This window comes from Schistocerca piceifrons, chromosome 2 (genome assembly GCF_021461385.2).
Source record: "Schistocerca piceifrons isolate TAMUIC-IGC-003096 chromosome 2, iqSchPice1.1, whole genome shotgun sequence".
Classification (NCBI taxonomy): domain Eukaryota; kingdom Metazoa; phylum Arthropoda; class Insecta; order Orthoptera; family Acrididae; genus Schistocerca; species Schistocerca piceifrons.
The window spans coordinates 596556301-596575413 of record NC_060139.1 but is presented as its reverse complement, the minus strand read 5'-3'; the positions used below and the strand labels follow the sequence as shown (position 1 = coordinate 596575413).

Sequence of the window (19113 nt, the reverse complement as noted above, 5' to 3'; positions counted from 1 at the left end):
GAGCTATTGGTTGGAAATAGAGATGTATTACTTGCAACAAACTTCATTAAGGAATAAATATAATGAGAAGCAGTGGTTAGAATACAAAGTTCCTTGAACAGGTTTCTACAAGATGTTCTTGAATTTAAACCACAAATGATTCTTATCACAAGCTTTTGCACCCTAAAAGCTTTTGCTCATTTGATGAGTTGCCCCTGAATATGATACCATACGACATAATAGAATGAAAGTAAGTGAAGTATGCAAGGTTTTTTATATTTATATCTCCTACATCTGACATCATTCTCATCGAAAATAAAGACTTGTTTAGGCAGTTAAGCAATTCTATGGTATGCCTTTCCCAACTGAATTTATTATCGAGTTGTAATCCCAGAAATTTAACACTGTCAACCTCTTTGATCCGCATGTCTTCATACATTGTACTCATGCTGGAAAGAAGTCTCTTACAGGTTCTGAACTGCATATAGTGGGTCTTCTCAAAGTTTAATGACAAATAATTAGCTTTGGATCACTTATTAATGTCAGTGAAAATTTTATTAGCAGCTATTTCTAAATCTGTACTTGAATTGCTACTTATTGCAATGTTTGTATCATCTGCAAACAAAACAAACTTAGCATCTGGCAGTGTAACAGATGAGATGTCATTAATACATCCAAGAAAAAACAATGGACCCAAAATGGAACCTTGAGGAACACCACATGTAATTAATTCCCAGTCAGATGAAGGCTCACTGCTTACTGCACAGGTATTTCGCAATGACACCCTTTGTTTCTTGTTAGATAGATAAGATTCGAACCATTTTGCAGCATTACTGGTGACACCATAATGTTCTAATTTACTTAGGAGAATGCTGTGGTTCACACAGTCAAAGTCTTTTGACAGGTCACAGAAAATGCTAGTAGCCTGTACTTTATTATCTAATGAATTAAGTACATTCTCACTGTAAGTGTAAATAGCATTCTCTATGTCAGAACTCTTCAGATATCCAAACTGAGACTTGGACAATACATCATTTGCAGTCAGACGCTCAAGGAGACGCTTGAACACAACCTTTTCAAATATTTTTGAGAAAGCAGACAAAAGTGAAATTGATCAATAGTTTGATGGTATCTCTTTGTCCCCCTTCTTGTAAAGAAGCTTAACTTCAGCATTTTTTAGCCAGTCTGGAAACGTTCCACTGATAAGAGATTGATCACACAAATAACTTAAGAAGAACTTGAGTGTCATTTCCATTTTACTGAGGTTATTTTTAAAGACTGGTCTCAGATACTCCATTGCACTGTTCACCAAACCTGATAACCACAAGATGTCAGTAACAGAAATGAAGTAGTTGTTAAAGAAGTTTGCAACACTAACTATACTTGTTACCACCATTTCATTTATTTTTAGAGCTGTCTGTTCCTCTTCCTTTTTGGCCCCACCTGTCTTTGCCTTCACAAAGTCCCATACAGTTTTTATTTTGTTACCTGATGTAATTATCTTTTTCTCATAGTAAAGCTGCTTCGATTTCTGGATTACTTGCTTCAATATTTTGTAGTATTCTTTGTAATGCATTACAATTCTAACCTCAGAACTGTTCCTAGATAGTAGATAGAGTCTCCTTTTTGTCCCACACGATATCTTTATTCCTTGTGTAATTCATGGTTTACTTTTTGACTTGTGTGTGAGTTGAGTTACGTTTCGGGAAAACAATTCTCAAAAGTGGAATAAATGCTTTGTGTTTTCCATTTGAGTCAGATGTATTGTATACAACTATCCAGTCCATGTCTTTGAGCAATTTACTGAATTTCTCAAATTTGTCTTATTTATTACCCTCCTGTACTCAGATTTAATAGATTTTTTACCTGAAAAGTTTCAACATTTAACACAAGATGCTGCATGTCATGATCAGATAGCCCATTTACTACTGGTTTTGTGATATGACTTTTTTCCCTAGATTTGTCTACAAAGACATTATCAATAGCAGTCTAAGAGTATTTACATATCCTAGTAGCAAAGTTCACAGTAGGAACTAAATTAATTGATAGTGTACTGACTGCAATAATTGTTCACTGACAGAGCTTTCCAATAAATCCACATTAAAATCCCCAGCAACCACTATTTCCTTGTTTTTTGCTATGAGGTGGGAGAGCAGAGCTTCCAGAGTTTTTATGAAATACTACTTCTATTGCACAAGCTTCTAAGTGCTGCTCTGAGCAAAATTTAGTAATATCAATACGTAAAAACTGTTGTTTAGATATTCTGAAATATTTATAGAATGATGAGTTCTCATTTTCCACTGAGGAACTCTCCCCCCAGTCTCGATTTTTTAAAAAATTTCTAACACAATTTCTTTTTGTTCTCTGTTCCTGTTCAGCATCATGAAGTGCAACAGCAATCATTGCAGGCTGCTTTAAACTAAGTTTGAGCATTTTATGACAACCTACCATGAACTACAAAATAGCAAACATTGTGAGTATATTTGAACTAGCTGTAACATCATGACGTTCTTTTGATGTTGGTGTGCCATGTTGTGTGAGTGCTCAGAATTTCCTCTGACTGTCAACACTTAAAAATGTTATGGTTATCTGACAACCTCCTGCAGGCCGCTAGGTGCCAGCTCCAGACTGGCAGCTTAGGCAACGAGGTGGGTGGAAATTATGAATCCACCATAAGGGTTAATGAACTGGGAAGTAAGGTTATTAAGACATTCAAAAAGATCTTTTCCATGTGTGTTGTATCTACTTCAAATGATATTCTTATACCTCTGTCCTGTTGAATAGATACTGCAGTTAAATAATGAAAAGATTAGTATTTTTAAATGATTGTTGAGGTTTTAAACAATATTCATAATTAAATTTACCAGATTCACAAAACATTCCCATACGCACACACAGCACTCTGATCCTGACTTTCAGCATTGATCTGGCACTGCAGTCTGACTTGAATTGTGTAAACTGGACTGAGGAAGAGGAACAGTGGTGAAGAGACTGGAGGAATGTTTGGAGGAGACGCCTCAGAAAAACAAAAGCAATGAAATGGACTAGGAATGTGTCATGCCATGCAGTGAAATGGAGGAGTGGCTTCATATAAGAGACAGAACAAAGAAAGAAGGAGATTTTAGAGATAATACTCTGAACATAGATTAATGAAGGGAAAGGGGGATGGGAGGAGTATAGGAGCAGGTACAAGTATAGATGTGGGACAAAGCTAGTGGAGATTTAACCAGGAGAGTCATAAGTTTGGAGGAGAAGTTATTAAGGCTATGAGAAATGTGAATAGACATGTTATCACTGAGACAAGACAATGAAGGATCTCTTAATGAATGTATTTTAAGATCATTGGTGATTAAGAACCATTCCTCCAAATGGTTTATATATTTGTCACTCAAAGGAGAAGGAGTTTCAGATAGGGACATAATCAGTCAAGTGTATGACTGAGTTTGTGGATCTGAAGTGTATAGATTGTTGGGAGAGATAGTGTTCATTGGCAGCAAGGTTACTGTAGCAGTGTCATGTGTATGTGTTGAGATATCAGTCTGTTATTTCAAAGGATGATATGATCCTTAAGCATCTGGTTGATGACTCTGTTCATCATATTGCTAACTGGCATTGGTGTTAAAGGACTTACAGTGTAACCATAGTGATATCATTCTTAGATAGTGATAATATTTTATTGACAACAAGATTAAAATCATGCAATGAGCCACAAATCCAATACAAGTAAGAAGTGGTGGCTTTTATTGTATCTTAGAACCTAGTCGAAATACACAAATGTAAGAAATTGGCAATGAGTAAACCGGATAATAGGAGTAAAGGCTGATTGAGGACACCTCAAAAATACTGACTTCATTTCAACACAGAAATATTTCATTATGTTTGTAGGTCAATATCAAAACTGATTGCCTACTTAATTACCCACCTTACATCACAAAGTAAATAAAATATTTATAGATTTAAGATGATGGAAATAGCCAAGGCATAATAATTCCAATATTTATTGTGCATCATTTCTTTATTTATTCTCTATTGCTCTTACATACTTTGTTTTCATTAATAGTTCTTGTAACAAAATGTTGAACACATACAAATAACTTCCATGCTTTACTGTGTCTATGGCATAACACTGTGCCAAAAATCCATGCGATCCTTGTTAGGTGATGTACCAGGTTGAATTGTGCAGCCAACTTCTAGATAATTAGGGTTGTCTGGCTTATATGCATTCCAGTCTACAGTAACTTTTCCACCAGTGTAGGGAGAAGGATCACTGAAAGGAGATAATTCGAAATTATAGACACTCTAGAAAATCTAATGACTTCTTAATATATTAATGCAGCTTGCCTACCACAGAATGAAAATAATGTAGAACATCCCCTTAAAAAAAGTGTACATTGGACTGAGACATTGGGACATCCATCTCACCTATTTTATTCAATCTCATCTTAGAGAAGATTGATAGGAGATTTATTAAAACTAATAAACAAGGGATTCAACTGCAAGGGCTGGTCATTACTAGATTTGCCTATGGAGATGTTGTTGCATTAATGAGTAGTTCCAAAACAGAAGTAATCAGAATTATACAAAATTATTACAAAACTGCTGAGAAAAAAGGACAGAATATCTGGTTAGAAGTAAGAAAATCTGAAGTGATGCATGTTTGGATGTTGATGAATACACTTTCAAGACAGAAGAGTGCCTCGATTACTTAGAATGTGGTATAAGTAACAGCCATAGAACAGATTCCCACCAAACAATGCTTATAAACCCCTAAATTTTATCAATATCTTAAAGAGAAACACACTTAGTACTAACTTAAAAACTCACTTACATCAATTGCATGCTATAGAAGTATCATGGTACAGATGTGAAATGTTAATATTAAGAAACAAAGATGAAGAGGAACTGTTAATATTGGACTTGTATGTGAAGAAAACAGAAAAAGAATTACAAGAGCTTTACAAACACTGTAATATCATTCTAGTGCTAAAGAAGAGAAGACTGAACCAGCCTGGCCATGTAGCAACAATGATCGGGAACAGACTTCCTGGAATAGTTTTCTGCAGGACAGTAGACAGAATGAAAGGAAGTGGAAGATGCAGAATTACATAATGACAGAATATGTGGGAGAATATGGCTGTGACGAATATCAACATGAAATGGGCAAACATTGCGCTCATTTAGAAATGGAAGAGACTTCTACATCAAGTATCTTCACAAAAAGGCTTTTGCCACTCGATGATGGTGACAATGACAATCCCTCTGAAAAAAGTTACCTAATTAATATTAACTAGTAGGATCCTCACAATTCTTTACAGCTGATGCTAGTCTATTGGACAACTATATGACAAAAACAAATGTTCTCAATCATAACTGGATCATCAGAACATCTGAAGCAATAGATGGAATAGAATGAATTTCTTTACCTGTATTTGATAAAATTTGTCCACATCTGTAGCAGCTGCACTGCAGTTAGATATCCTGGTGAACATGTTTCAAGAGATTCATAATACCACATGTATCTCCTGTCATCTCCATGGCTGGCTCCTGTGAAAGTTAGATGACATAATTAGTGATTGTTTTATGGAAACAGAATTACAGATAACTTACTACTACTAAATTGAAAAAGAATGAATTGATGGTTGATCATTATTCATATGAATGTAAAACAATTACCTGGGAAATCAGGAAACGTATTGAGTGGTCCATTGAATGAAAACTGATAATAGTAAACAGGTTCTGAAGAATCTCTACTCATGTTCCGCACAGTGGTGTCTATTCCTTCCACAATAAGGAGGTCTGATATCATCTGTAAAAAATTTAAACTTTATGTACCATTATTTGTTGAAGTGAACATGAACAGCACAATAATGAGTCAATGATTGTAGTAATCAAGACAGTGTCATTTTAGAAGCTACAACATGCGTTTATACAATTTGTTGTAAGCTGTTACTTGAGATTAACCTAATAGGCCAACATTGTGATTGTGTGGAAGAAATACACTTAATAAAAGTTCATCCTGAAAACATTTTCCTTTCTGTAATTCACTGAAAAACTTTCAAATGTTTTTGTGAATGTTCTTGTATTATTTCACTCATGGATATTGTGGTCTGTAATGGATTTTGACAGAATAAATTTGATGTCTCATATATATGATCTCAGAACTTTAACAAACGTCTTCTAGTATTAAAAATAAGTCATTACTATTCATGTGTCTTCTTGACTGTTCATAGTATTGTGTTTAGTTGTATACAGAACAAGAACTCTCAAAATAATATATATACAGCAACACAAAGTAAAGCCGAGTGAGGTGGTGCAGTGGTTAGCACACTCGACTCCCATTCAGAAGGACGATGTTTCAATTTCACGTCCGGATGTCTTGATTTAGGTTTTCCGTGATTTTTCTAAATCACTCCAGGCAGATGCCAGGATGGTTCTTTTGAAAGGGCATGGCCAACTCCCTTCCCCATCCTTCCCTAATCCAATGAGACCGATGACCTCGCTGTTTAGTCTCTTAACCGAACCCAACCCAACAAAGTAAAACAAATGCTTTGGTTACACTACCGTTTTGTTAGAATATGATCGCATTCAGAATGGATATTATCATGTAGGATATGTCTACAAATAGCTGTCTTGTTTCAGACACTTTTACTCAGGTAGATCAGCCACTTATTAATCAATCAGAAAAAAACACCCCTCTCATTACCCAGCTGTACAGCAGACTGAAAAAATTAACTGATATCTCTGCCAGAAATCAAAATCATTGCCACCCTGCACTCAAAATCATTGCCATCCATTCCAAAGTGATACTTTGAATCTCATCAAATGATGAAGTAGCCTAACTCTACAGATGCTTCCAAAGCCTTCCTTCCTGTCCTTGTGAATGCACTCTCCCACCACAGACTACTTCAGTAATCCCATGGTATATTTCATCAGATGCAGATTCGTCTGTGAAACGATCTGCTCTTCTCTCACACGTAATTTCAGCTTCAGTTATACACTAGCTAACAGTGAAAACATAACTGGGATGAAATAATTGTTTGTTAACTATACAGACTACATGATAATGAAAACAATAGTGAAAAACATGAACTAGCTCTCATTTCCAAGTTAAAAGGGGTGCATTTAACTATATTTTATGAACATTTGTTGTCAATCCTTCACAAATGATCTTCAAACCCACTAATGGTAGATAGACTGATGAAGTTTAGGAAATGATAGCTGTGTGTGTTTTGTCACTATTTTCAGCCCAGTCTAGTAGCAATAAGGGGCAGTGGAGAGGGAAGAGTGGAGTGTATTTCATTTGAGCATAGTTTCAGTCTGTTACAAGCTGTTTTCTGTTTCTGTGCTGGGAGAACATGTTGCTGAAGTGTAACTAGTGTGAGTGCTCATTGTAATTCCTGTGACTCAGTATGCCTCACAAATGCATAAACAATGCTGACAATTTTTGCTACATTTGCAGACAGGCTACATTGAAGGACAATAATGCCATGGATTAGGAAGGCATTCAGAGTGTGCTTTGGCTGTGAAATCAGGGACCAGGACAAGACCTAGACTCCTCATGTACGAACGTGAGTCAAATGAAAACCTTAAATTTGTTATAACAAATCGAAATTTCGTGCTGTTATCTTGTAAGTTGGTAAGCATGCTACAAACAGTGTGCAGAATGGCCTGTAGGTGGCACCATAATGCAGATGCACACATACCATCGCAGTATCAGTATGAAGATGGCTGCCCCACTTGCGATTTGCACCAGGTAAGAACAGCATTCCGTTATTCGGTTTTTGTGTAGTGAAGGTATCAAACCTAATGAAATTCATCAACAAATGAAGGTTCAGTATGGTGATATGTGTTTGTCACAGCAGCAAGTCTACGTATGGAGTAGGAAGTTCACAAATGGTGTGACTTCAGTGGAATTATGAGCATTTAAGCACCGTCCATACAGGTGATGAAAAGTTTGCTTGGGATGTCCTTGTTCAAGTGCAACGAACTTTCTAGGAAATAAGAGGGCAGAAGGCTGTAAGGATATTGTTGCAAATCTTCTGCATTACTGCAATAGATTGGGGTGGAACATGTTCTTAAATTTAGATTTCCTAGATTATCACTGGGACTTCTTCCCTGACAGCTGTGGTACTGTAACCAATCAGCATTGAGAATGCTTCTATCAGCAAATCTCAGACATGGGAATGAGATACCGGGGAAAGTGGAGTGAATCATTGTTAGCCAATTACTGGTGAACACTAATTAGGAAATTACTAGCAGAAATCTCGAAACATCTTACAAAGCAGTTGTGCATTCAGTGACCTTACTCTGAGGGAGTTCATACAGGCTGTATTGTAAACATCCAAAAAATAAAGATTTACTGTTTTCATGACATTTACAGGAATAAGTACAATTTTGCTGGCTAGAGTTGTCTGTACATACACGCCCTCCATAAATATGTGAGAGGAAAAATTTTCAGTGAAAATATTAAGCACTGAATTGCAAAACACACAGTTGTACTAATATTTTTATTGAAGACAGCCAATTTTGGTACAACATTAGACCATCTTTGTGTGTGGTGCAACAGAAGCAAGCATGTGCAGGAGGAAACAAGAAACAAGTGGTGCAGGATATTTGAAGACAGTTTGATGTTGGGCCAAAATCATTTGTCTTCAGTAAAAAAAAAAGCAAAACAGCTGTGAATTTCACAATTCAGTTCCTAATCTTCCTAGAACCTGTTTAGTACCTACTTCTCAGTAGAGTAATGAAAGGAAATTTTCATCTCCTTAAACCCAAATTTTAAAGATTGTCTCTTACTGTTGCAGTTGAGTCATTCATTGCTGGAGTGATCTCATTGTCTCCATAATAAAACTGTCGGACCTCTTCTGCTACTTTCAGCTGTTGTGCTTCACTTGAGAAGCGAAGTTCATCAGCAACATAGAGATCAAAGTTGTCATTCAAATTCTTTGCTCCTTCTTCAGTTGCAAACAGCCCGTCAGCTGGAAGTAAAAATTTAGTTTGTGTAGCCACTGAATATATTAGCAGATATCGTTACTCTGAATATGACATTTTACATATAATGTTTCACTTCTGTACAAGACTTCAGTATAAAAAGAAAATAACATTCCTCTCTTGTTTTGAAGATAATTTGTTGGCTTTTTTAAGTGTGTGAGAATGTTCGTACTTGGAACAGGGAAAAGTATCAATGACAAGGGCAGGAGGCAGTGCTAAGGTTATACAGAGAATGGTCTGAATGAAACAGTACTATTAGAAAAATAATTTTACTTGAGACAGGTTGTAACTGTTAGCTGCACGCTGATTTCATTTTTTTGAGTATTTTTATAGAGAGGTGCATACAAGTTTGTTGTCAGTGATACATTAAATAAAATGCAAGTAAGTGGCACCACTGTCAAAAAAAAAAGACATGTGTGATAAAACATTATACTATATTCAAATACTGATGAGTTACGATTCATAATATATTTTGGTCATTACAAAACTGTGAAAGTATAGCCACTACACTACACAAAAAATTGTTTTGTCTGTTAATAATTTGTAAAATTTGGTTCTCTGTTGTTGATCTACTAAATTGGACAGAAATTTTTCTCTGAAATTTTTGTTTTAATCATGTATTGTCTCCTGCTGCATCCTTCTAAAGTTACTTATTACAGTCCTTTAACAGTTAGAAGTTACTGCATCAAACAGATACACTGTTGGTGTGGTAGCTCATTTTTATGATCAAAAATTCTTTTATTTGTTCTCACACATACTGTGACACCGATTTTCTCTGTCCACCAGCTCATTTGCTACACGTGACAGTGGACATCTTCATCGTTTTTTATTGCAATTGTATTTTTTAGTACAATTCCCCTTTCATTTACTATTATATTTACTGCTTTTAAGCATAGTGATTCAAAACATTAACAGATTATTTTCTGTTATAAAAAGTTCATGCCAGTTACATTAACTGCTTTTATATCTAGATCTTCCTTCATATTTACATCCGTACTCTGCACAAAGCTGTCAAGATCACGGCAGAGAATACCTTACAGCAATGGTAACACCCTGTGTATGTTGTAACATATTGTCCACAGTTGTTTTTAACACTTTGTTGTATTTTACCATTTACATTTCTCGTTATATTTTTTATTTAATTTTGTGAATGCATACTGCTCCAAGTCTTAATCAGACATATAGATCATGTATTACTAGTTAAATTTTTTCATTGCTTCTGAGGTCTCATTCACTCACAATAATATTTATATTATTGGGTATTACCTAAATTCCTATTGTCCCTTTTATGGAGGGGGTGGACATCAATAGAGAATTACCAAAAGCACAACACACTACCATGCCTAATACATTGTAGGCAACTGTTGGCGTTTAAAACAGCTTCCAGTCATCTCAGAATGGATAAATACTGGTCCCATACAGTTTTCAAGGGAATTGTATACCAATTTTCCTGCAAAATAGTGGATATTGATCACTCAACCTTCCCTCAAAAGCAGCCACAAAAGGCTAAATAATACTGAGATCTGGTGACTGTAGTGCCTGGGGGAGACCTGAAGACACTTCATCCTTGTATCACAAAACTGGTCCTGGATGGTGCATGCTTTGTGAACAGGGGCAATGCCCCCTTAAAACACAGCATAACCATTGGGGAACAAGCATTGAACCATGAGATGGAGCTGATCTGTAAAACTGCTGATGTAATCTGTGACAGTGTTGCATAGTGACCACATGGTACAAGAAATAGTACAATATGGCTACCCAAATAATCATCACACTGTCACCTTGTTTCACTCTTGGGACATAAACATGGCCACAAGTTGAAAACAATGTGAAACAAGACTCATCTGACCAAGTGATATTCTTCCATTGCTCCATATTCCATTTTTTATATCTTTGGCACCACATTTTCCTATGATTGGACATTTCATCAGTGATGAGTGGTTTTCACATTACGCTTCACCCTCATATTGCTGCTTTTGGAGGTCTCTTCATTTTGTTTTAGTGCTAACAGTGTTTGCAAGTTCAACATTCAGTTCTGTTGTAGCTTTTAGAGCCCTTGTCCTCTTATTTCTTCATCACAGTCCTGTTCAGTGACTGAGTGTCACTGTCACTCAATGCACACATTCATCCACATCATGAATTAGCAGATGTTTTTCTGCTTTTCGTATGTGTGGTATAATTCTTCAAAATGGTGTCTCTTGTAACACCAAATGCTTCTGTTACTTTGGTTACTATGAAGAACACTATTATGATCATCAATGATACTTGCAACATATTGAGGACACTGCACAGCTCACATCTGTGGTCAAATGCACCTTTATTTATGTTGGGGCATACATTTTACTTGGTATTATCATATTTCTGTCCATCCCCTGTATTTGCAATCCCTGCCCTGATCACATGATAATGACTACCTCTACACTGGTCAAAAATTTTTTCAAACATTGGAAAGTCCAGAATGGAATAACAACAATATGGAGATGATAAAGTGCTACTCCGGTACCCGTAGTGAACAACTACATGTATTGGACAAGACAGTGAATAAAATGCCACTAACAATAGCCAAATCAGTTGTAAATGACAAATGACCATTGGAATTGATGTAAGTAATTGTTATTTCATTATTATCACAAGTGTTCATAAAGTTCAAGAAAGATTTTGGTAAACAGCTTATGTTGTGCTTTTCTGGAGTTAATTCATGTCTCAATTGAATCAAATAATCATCTTCTTATAGAAAAAGTTATCAACAGGAATAAATCACCTATTCATGAAGGATATATTTATTTCAATTATATATGAGCTACACAAAAATAAGTTTTCAAGTTGATGAATTAGAAACTATGTATTTGCACTATTTTGGAGAATTTATAGATGGCCAATGCTTGAAAAGCTAAGACAGAAATGATTTTGCTTCAGTACAGAATAAAATGAGATAGTGGAATGTAACTATTTACTGTTGCTTAAAGATAGAGCATGAAAAGTACATTTCATTGTATACAAAGTATAAGTAACAACTTTATTGCATTCATCATGGTTAAAAAAATTTTCATAGTCATAACTGATCTGGTGATCATCATACTGTCAACTAAAACATGCATCTACCACTGAATGAAGTTATTTTGTTACTGTACCCAGTATAAACTTAATATTGTGGTAATGGTACCATCGTGCACCTTTCACTCGAAACTACTCTTAAAAAGTACATTGCTAGTTCATTTTATCCATACTTTTGAAGCAGGTGTTATCTTGAGTGTTATATCTGCTCATTCTATGAATAAATATATGAATAATCTATATTCATACCTTGTGTCCTAACAAGCAATTCATAGCTTGTTACACCTGTTAAGTATGGCACATGCGTATAGCGGTTTTCTGATATTAGTTTCGCTGGATGCTCAGTCAGGAATGCACCTTCATTTTCTGGTTCCACATGTGGAGCCCAAACACAGATAAGGGCATTTTTACGGTCCTGGAATGAAAGAAAATCTTACTTATTTATTTAAGTCAAACAATGGAAAATCCAGCATAGAATTTTTGTTGTACATATTTGTGACTCAACATCTTCATTGCTTATTTGTTTATTATCCACTCCTGCACATCATGCTAGAAGTACATTTGCAGAACTTAAATCTCTATGGCCTCACTCATTCAAATCATCTGTACACAAATACTAATATCAACTTACATATATTTATGTCACTAAATGACTTTGTGCTCAAAGGGGACTTGTTCAGCATTTTGTTGCACATCTCATATAAATGCCTGAGACAGAGGTGTGTCCAAATGGAGATAACTTGAAGTCTTCTTTCCTTATATTATCGTGTAACAATTGAGGGAAACATAATTCTTAGTGGCTTACTTTTTTATCAATGATGTTTTAGTTTATTAAAATGGAAAATTTTATTAAGAAAAAATGTTGTGGTGTATTGGTATGAAGGGACAGCGTCTGTAGCTGAGAGGTCATCTGCATTGCAATGCTGATGAGCAGGCTTCAACTCTCGTGGTTTGAGAGATTTTTCCCTTGGTGGCAGCACTGGAACAGTTCCATACAGTCTTATGAGAATCTCTAAGGAGCTACCTGAATGAGTAATACAACCAAAAGTATCTGCAACCCTGGCAGAAGCTGAGAAAGTGTTGCATGGTTCCATTCCCTTCCCTACTGCATCTAAATGGCACCATATGTCAAAATGCTGACATTGTGGACAGTCACCTCTGCACATTTCTCAGGGCCTGGCCACAGAATTTTTGGAATATATTTTAAGGACTAAGGTATCAGTTCTCATCTGCTCATTTTGATCTTTTAACAAACTTGTCAAAACATTAGAAAATATTTATGATTGGTGTATTTTCCATACACTGTAAGTTCAGTCCAGTAAATCTACTGCTATGCAATCTTTTTCAGTTCCATAAAAGAGCACTGGGAATGTTCCTACCAACAACTGGTTCTTTCATACTACATTTCTTGGCTTGCTATTTCTACATCTACAAACACTCTCACGATATGTAGTACAGGCATAAAACTCATTTTTTTTTAAAAAAACCAATCTCCTTCTCTAATATATGTTGTGATCTAGTTTTAGTTACATTCACAAAGAAAAATTTGAGTATTCAAAATTGAAAGAAAAATTGCAAATCTGGCCATGAGAACTGTAATGAACTTCACATCATTATAATTTCATTTAAAAGTAATTTTTCTGCCTTTCATTGTGTGACACTTCTCCATTAAAAACAATTATGCTGTAGCAACTAAACACAAAAATTCATAACCTATGTTTTCTTTTGTAACTGAACATTTGCTGGGAATTCAGGAAGTATATTTGTTATACAGTATTCACAATGATTACAGGACAATGTGGAAGAGGTAAAGTGGAAGTAAGCTGTAAGCCAGTGTCAACATGTCAGAAGCTAGTCAGAGGATCGATCATAAATGAATTAACATGTTGAGGGTGTGATCGAATCATCTTGTGTAAAGTGAGTAGTAGTGACAGAATAAGTTAAGGAGAACCTCTAGTGACATTTCTAATGTAACTTTCAGTTTTAAAAATAAGGTAATGTGAATCATTAATTGGTTCTCATATTAAAAAAGATAATATTCTTTAATAAAGTATCCTGCAAATATGTTGGCTCAAGATCTTTTAAAAATTATTCTCTGTCATTTGATTCAGTATGTTTTGGACCATACTTTCTCACAAAATAGAGAATATCTCTCTCTCTCTCTCTCTCTCTCTCTCTCTCTCTGTAGATCTTTTTAACAGTGTCTGGATGGACAAATACATGGAAAATAAACACAGACTGTGCTAATTCAGACTACTCTTAAACAAAGTGTGTTTAAATCCTTTGACAGTTAAATATATTGTAGGTTGTTCAGATTAGTATCATAAATCTGTTAACTTCTGTATATTAAATTTCTCAACACTTGACAAATCTGGAATCATTACCTTTGGATCCAGAGCTGGCCCCCTTGCTTTGACAAATTCCTTTGCATCAACAGTCATCAAAAACTCCATAAGTTCTGAAGTGGTCTCTCCAATAAATCCCAAATATGATGCATAACGCAATGTTCTGTCAGTAGCATTTGTAGTAAATGCCCAAGGACTAAGTGCAGATCCACTCTGTGCTATAGCTCGTTTGAAAAGACCTGTGAGCACACAAAAATTGTTTATTCAACACAAAGAAAGGAGAAAATAAGTACATTATGTCAACTTAAGATCTTTGCTTGACATGAAATTATGTTTTTGGCTTTGTTAATTTCTGTCACAATGATTTGCTCCTGCAATGTTCAATATTTTTACTAATATGACACTGGTCATTTATGCATTTCACTCAAATTCCTAATATTTACTTTATTTTGCATTTACATCCCTCATTATCATACTGTAATGGGATTTACTGCCATTTATTTGTTTCTGAAATATGCTGTAAATGTCTTCAACCTTCCCATGAGTAAAAAAGTAAACAGCAGAGAAAAACTATAACAGAGAAGTTTATACTAACTAACAGGAGTTACAAAACAAGTTTATGTATAAAAACAATTTATTATTACTTTCTATTACTAATTTTGAAACATGGTGAAGGAGTATGGACTTTGCATCTGAAAACTGTTCGACATTATGAGATTACACAGTGAATAATGCAGGGACATCTTCTTGGAAATACCAATATTTCAGTGGTAATTGAGATTTTGGTGGCTGATAAAATTCCTTTTAAATATGTCTGTTGTTCAGTACAATCTCATACAATTTCAACTGGAAATTAATGATTTTTGTAATCACTTTGCATTCTTACATTTCAGTTCTGGAGTTTTTTTTTCCCTTTAAAAATATTGAAGTGGAAAGCCATCACAAAATCTCCAATTTGCTAGTGCTAAAAGAAGTAAAAACCATAGAGGGAGGCATTGTCATGCGTGAATTTAACAATAAACACCACTATGGAAAAATATCATAATTGGACATTATGTTCATCTTCTCCTATGAATTAAGATTCAGGTTTCAGATAGGATGGTAGCATTTCTTGACCCATGTCTATTGGACTTATGTTGATGTTTTGGTATGTAGCATTACTTCTCAACACATTCAGAATGGAAATATCTTCTAGCTTTTTAAGTAAGAATTGAATCTTATTTCTTTTTAACTCCCAGAATACTTCAGATTTTTTTCTGCCAAAGGATTGAATAAATTAGTTTTTTCAGTTTCTCTTAGAAAATGTAGTCCATCAACAAAGGAGGTGGCTTACAAAACACTCGTTCGACCTATACTTGAGTATTGCTCATCAGTGTGGGATCCGTACCAGGTCGGGTTGACGGAGGAGATAGAGAAGATCCAAAGAAGAGCGGCGCGTTTCGTCACTGGGTTATTTGGTAACCGTGATAGCGTTACAGAGATGTTTAATAAACTCAAGTGGCAGACTCTGCAAGAGAGGCGCTCTGCATCGCGGTGTAGCTTGCTCGCCAGGTTTCGAGAGGGTGCGTTTCTGGATGAGGTATCGAATATATTGCTTCCCCCTACTTATACTTCCCGAGGAGATCACGAATGTAAAATTAGAGAGATTAGAGCGCGCACGGAGGCTTTCAGACAGTCGTTCTTCCCGCGAACCATACGCGACTGGAACAGGAAAGGGAGGTAATGACAGTGGCACGTAAAGTGCCCTCCGCCACACACCGTTGGGTGGCTTGCGGAGTATCAATGTAGATGTAGATGTAGAAGTGGGGCTGTAATTGCAATGAGTAACATAACATAAGCTTTTTTGCAGCTTAAGAAATGACGGTATTGTTGATGTGCATGTCATAAATTATCTGTTTGGTTGACTCAGTATGCTGCTCCATAATTTATTACACTATATTATATGATTTTCAAATCTTAGATTTTACTGCTATACCTTTTGATAATGGTGACAGCAAGTGGTAATGTACTGCAGATCCTCCTGAGCTCTGACCGGAAATAGTAACTTCATCTGGATTACCACCAAATGCTCTAATGTTTTGCTTTATCCACTTCAGTGCAAGGACCTGATCTTTCATACCAAGATTTCCGGGAAGGAGAGAGTCACCTGTGCTCATGAACCCTGTATTCAACAAAAATTCTTTCAGCACGGAACAGAAGTTATGTCTTTTGAAAACAAAAATTCCTTTGCAGATACTCTATTGTATGTAGTTAGAAACAGACAAAAAATTGCAATTTGAATACAAGTAAAGTTTAAATTAACTGCAAAAGTAAGAAATGATTAAGCTGTATGAATGTACAAATTTTATTAGTTTAAAGTTGTTGATATTGGGAAGGAAGATTCTCTGATGTGCTTTATTTTCCTTTTCTAGTTTGTAAAGATAGAGAGTAAGAGGGGGATGGGGATGAGGAGTATGATGTTGTATTTTCTGAAAAAAGAAGGAAATGCACAACTTGAATATGGATGTATTGTGCTTCAAACAGTTACATAAAACAGATGATTTTTAGCAACATAACATAAATTGTTAGTATGTTCTAAAATGTGAATACTTTAATGATCGTTAGGACATACATGCTCCAAAAGTATTTTCACTAATCTACTGAGGTGTGTTACTGATATGTGTGGTAACTTCTGTCCATTTGCAATAGGCAACAGATGAAGGAATAGTAGCACCAACACAAATTATCTTATTGAACAAAATTTTATTTGCAAATATCAGATACACAAGAACACAGAAGGTGAATTAGCCAGTGCATGAAAACAAGAGTGAAGTTAAGCCAGTATGTTAAGTCGTTGATGGTTAGCACATATGCAAGAGTGTGAACATACTCATCATGTTTGAATAAACATTTATATCACTGACTCAACACACTGACTGACTGATATGAATTACTCCATAATGGGCCAATAGTTTTTCTAATGATGGCATGCTGGAAATCTACGTTACTCATGAATCATTTACAATACAACCACTTTCCAATCATCATGAGATATGTAAATAGCTGCACAGCTGGTCATAACTGTGGGAAGGCTGTCCAACTAGTGCAACTGTGCCTCTGAATGTGAGATTAAAGTGTTTACTATTTAAATATTGAATATCTTCTGTTGAAAGAACCGAGTGAGGCAATGCAGTGGTAAGCACATTGGACTTGCATTTGGGAGGATGTCAGCTCAAACTTGTGTCTTGCCATCCAGATTTAAGTTTTTTGTGATTTTTTGTAAATCGCTTAAAGCGAACACTGGGATTGCCCCTTTGAAAGAGCATGGCCAATTTTCTTTTCAATCCTTCCCTACTCTGAATTTGTACTCTCTCTGTAATGACCTTGTTGTTGATGGGAAAAATGGGGTGATGCATCAAAATATTGACATGTACAGTTTATAGCTGGAAATGCCATGATGTGTCAAAATATTTAAATATAGAGTTTATGGTTGCTTATCATTATTGCGAATGCAAAAGGGTTGTCACTGAGACAGCACAGATAACGTATCAGAGCACAAAGTACTTGAACTCAGATGAACTTGAGAGTTCTTCAGCACACAAATAAATAGTGGATATTTGTCGATCATGATGTACGAGAAATGATGTACATTATGTATCAGCAAAAAGGACAACTGAAAAATGAAGTGCACATCTCTCCCGGAGGCATTACTCCTGCTGGGTGCATGTGCAGAAATTATGTCTGCATGTCAATTTTCCTATGAATGTTTTCTATTCTTCTTTCAGTAAGTTTTCTTCATTTAAAATTTTATTGGTATAAAAACAAGAGGTCAAAAAAAATAAAAGTATACAACAGAGAACTCAGGATTATCAACCAACAAAACACCAATATGTTAATATAACAATGAGGAAAGAAGATTCGACAGGAAAAAGCAAATACAGGGCACTAATGAGAAGTGTGATGTGTTTCTTAATGCACTAATACATCATTTTCATGCAGACTTTTTTAAGGAAAGAAAAGATTACAGTAAGCAATGGATTATGAATCAGGACTACAATAAAAGAACTCTGACAAATAGGCGATATGGAGAATTGTGAACAGCGTCAGAAGATGTACAGGCAGATAATAAGAGAACTTAAAGCCTCACTGAAAGAGAGACATAGCAACTTCATATCATAAAAGTGGCATGGTATGGGCCATAATTGACACTAAAAGATGTGGGCAGAAGAGAACAATGTAAATAATACAAATTTTAAGAAGCAAATGAGAAGTGAGAAAAGCATAGTTACAGATGGAATGGAAATTGCTAATGTACACAACAATTTTATAGAAGCTGTAAGAATTTAAAGGGGAAAAGAAGTCATCAAGGATCAAAGAAGTCTAGAATCTCCTTGGTATATAGTAAACTTGTCACTTAGAGATGGAGTAATTCTAGAAAGTAACAATAACATATAAGAAAGGTGATTGTGAATAACTGCAGACTGGTGTCTTCAACCACTTTTTACTCATAAACAAAAGAGATGCTCAATGCATGCGATGTTCCCAGAGGAACATAGTATTCTGATTCCAGCACAACATGGTTCTCATAAAGGGAAATATACAGCAACCACTATCTCAGGCCTAACAAAACCCATTATACATGCATTAGACAACACAAACTCTGTATCTGCTATGTTTCTGGATTAGTTTAAATCTCTTGACACTGTCACATATACAGCACTAACTGATGAACTTGAAAGCTAAAAACATACATGGACATGCAGCA

General features: G+C 35.5%; 1 protein-coding gene across 1 annotated transcript; it reads right to left on the bottom strand.

The window, feature by feature from the left end:
• Positions 1-9896: 9896 nt before the first annotated feature.
• Positions 9897-16982, bottom strand: LOC124775642 (venom carboxylesterase-6-like). Its single transcript, XM_047250471.1, has 8 exons — positions 16959-16982; positions 16672-16837; positions 16345-16530; positions 14409-14608; positions 12274-12439; positions 11491-11655; positions 10088-10138; positions 9897-10003 (listed from the first exon to the last, which is right to left on the bottom strand). The coding sequence occupies exons 1-8, from the start codon at positions 16980-16982 to the stop codon at positions 9897-9899; spliced, it is 1065 nt and encodes a 354-aa protein (XP_047106427.1).
• Between the last annotated feature and the right edge of the window lie 2131 nt (positions 16983-19113).

Excerpts from the sequence above, each read along its gene's own strand:
- LOC124775642 (XM_047250471.1), bottom strand. The coding sequence starts at position 16,982 with ATGTATGTCCTAACGATCATTAAA. Across the intron at positions 11,656-12,273 it reads ATTGCTTGTTAGGACACAAG|AAAAGCACAACATAAGCTGT; the intron begins GTATGAATATAG and ends AATTAACTCCAG. Across the intron at positions 10,004-10,087 it reads TAAAAAATATAACGAGAAAT|GTATTCTCTGCCGTGATCTT; the intron begins GTAAATGGTAAA and ends CATTGCTGTAAG.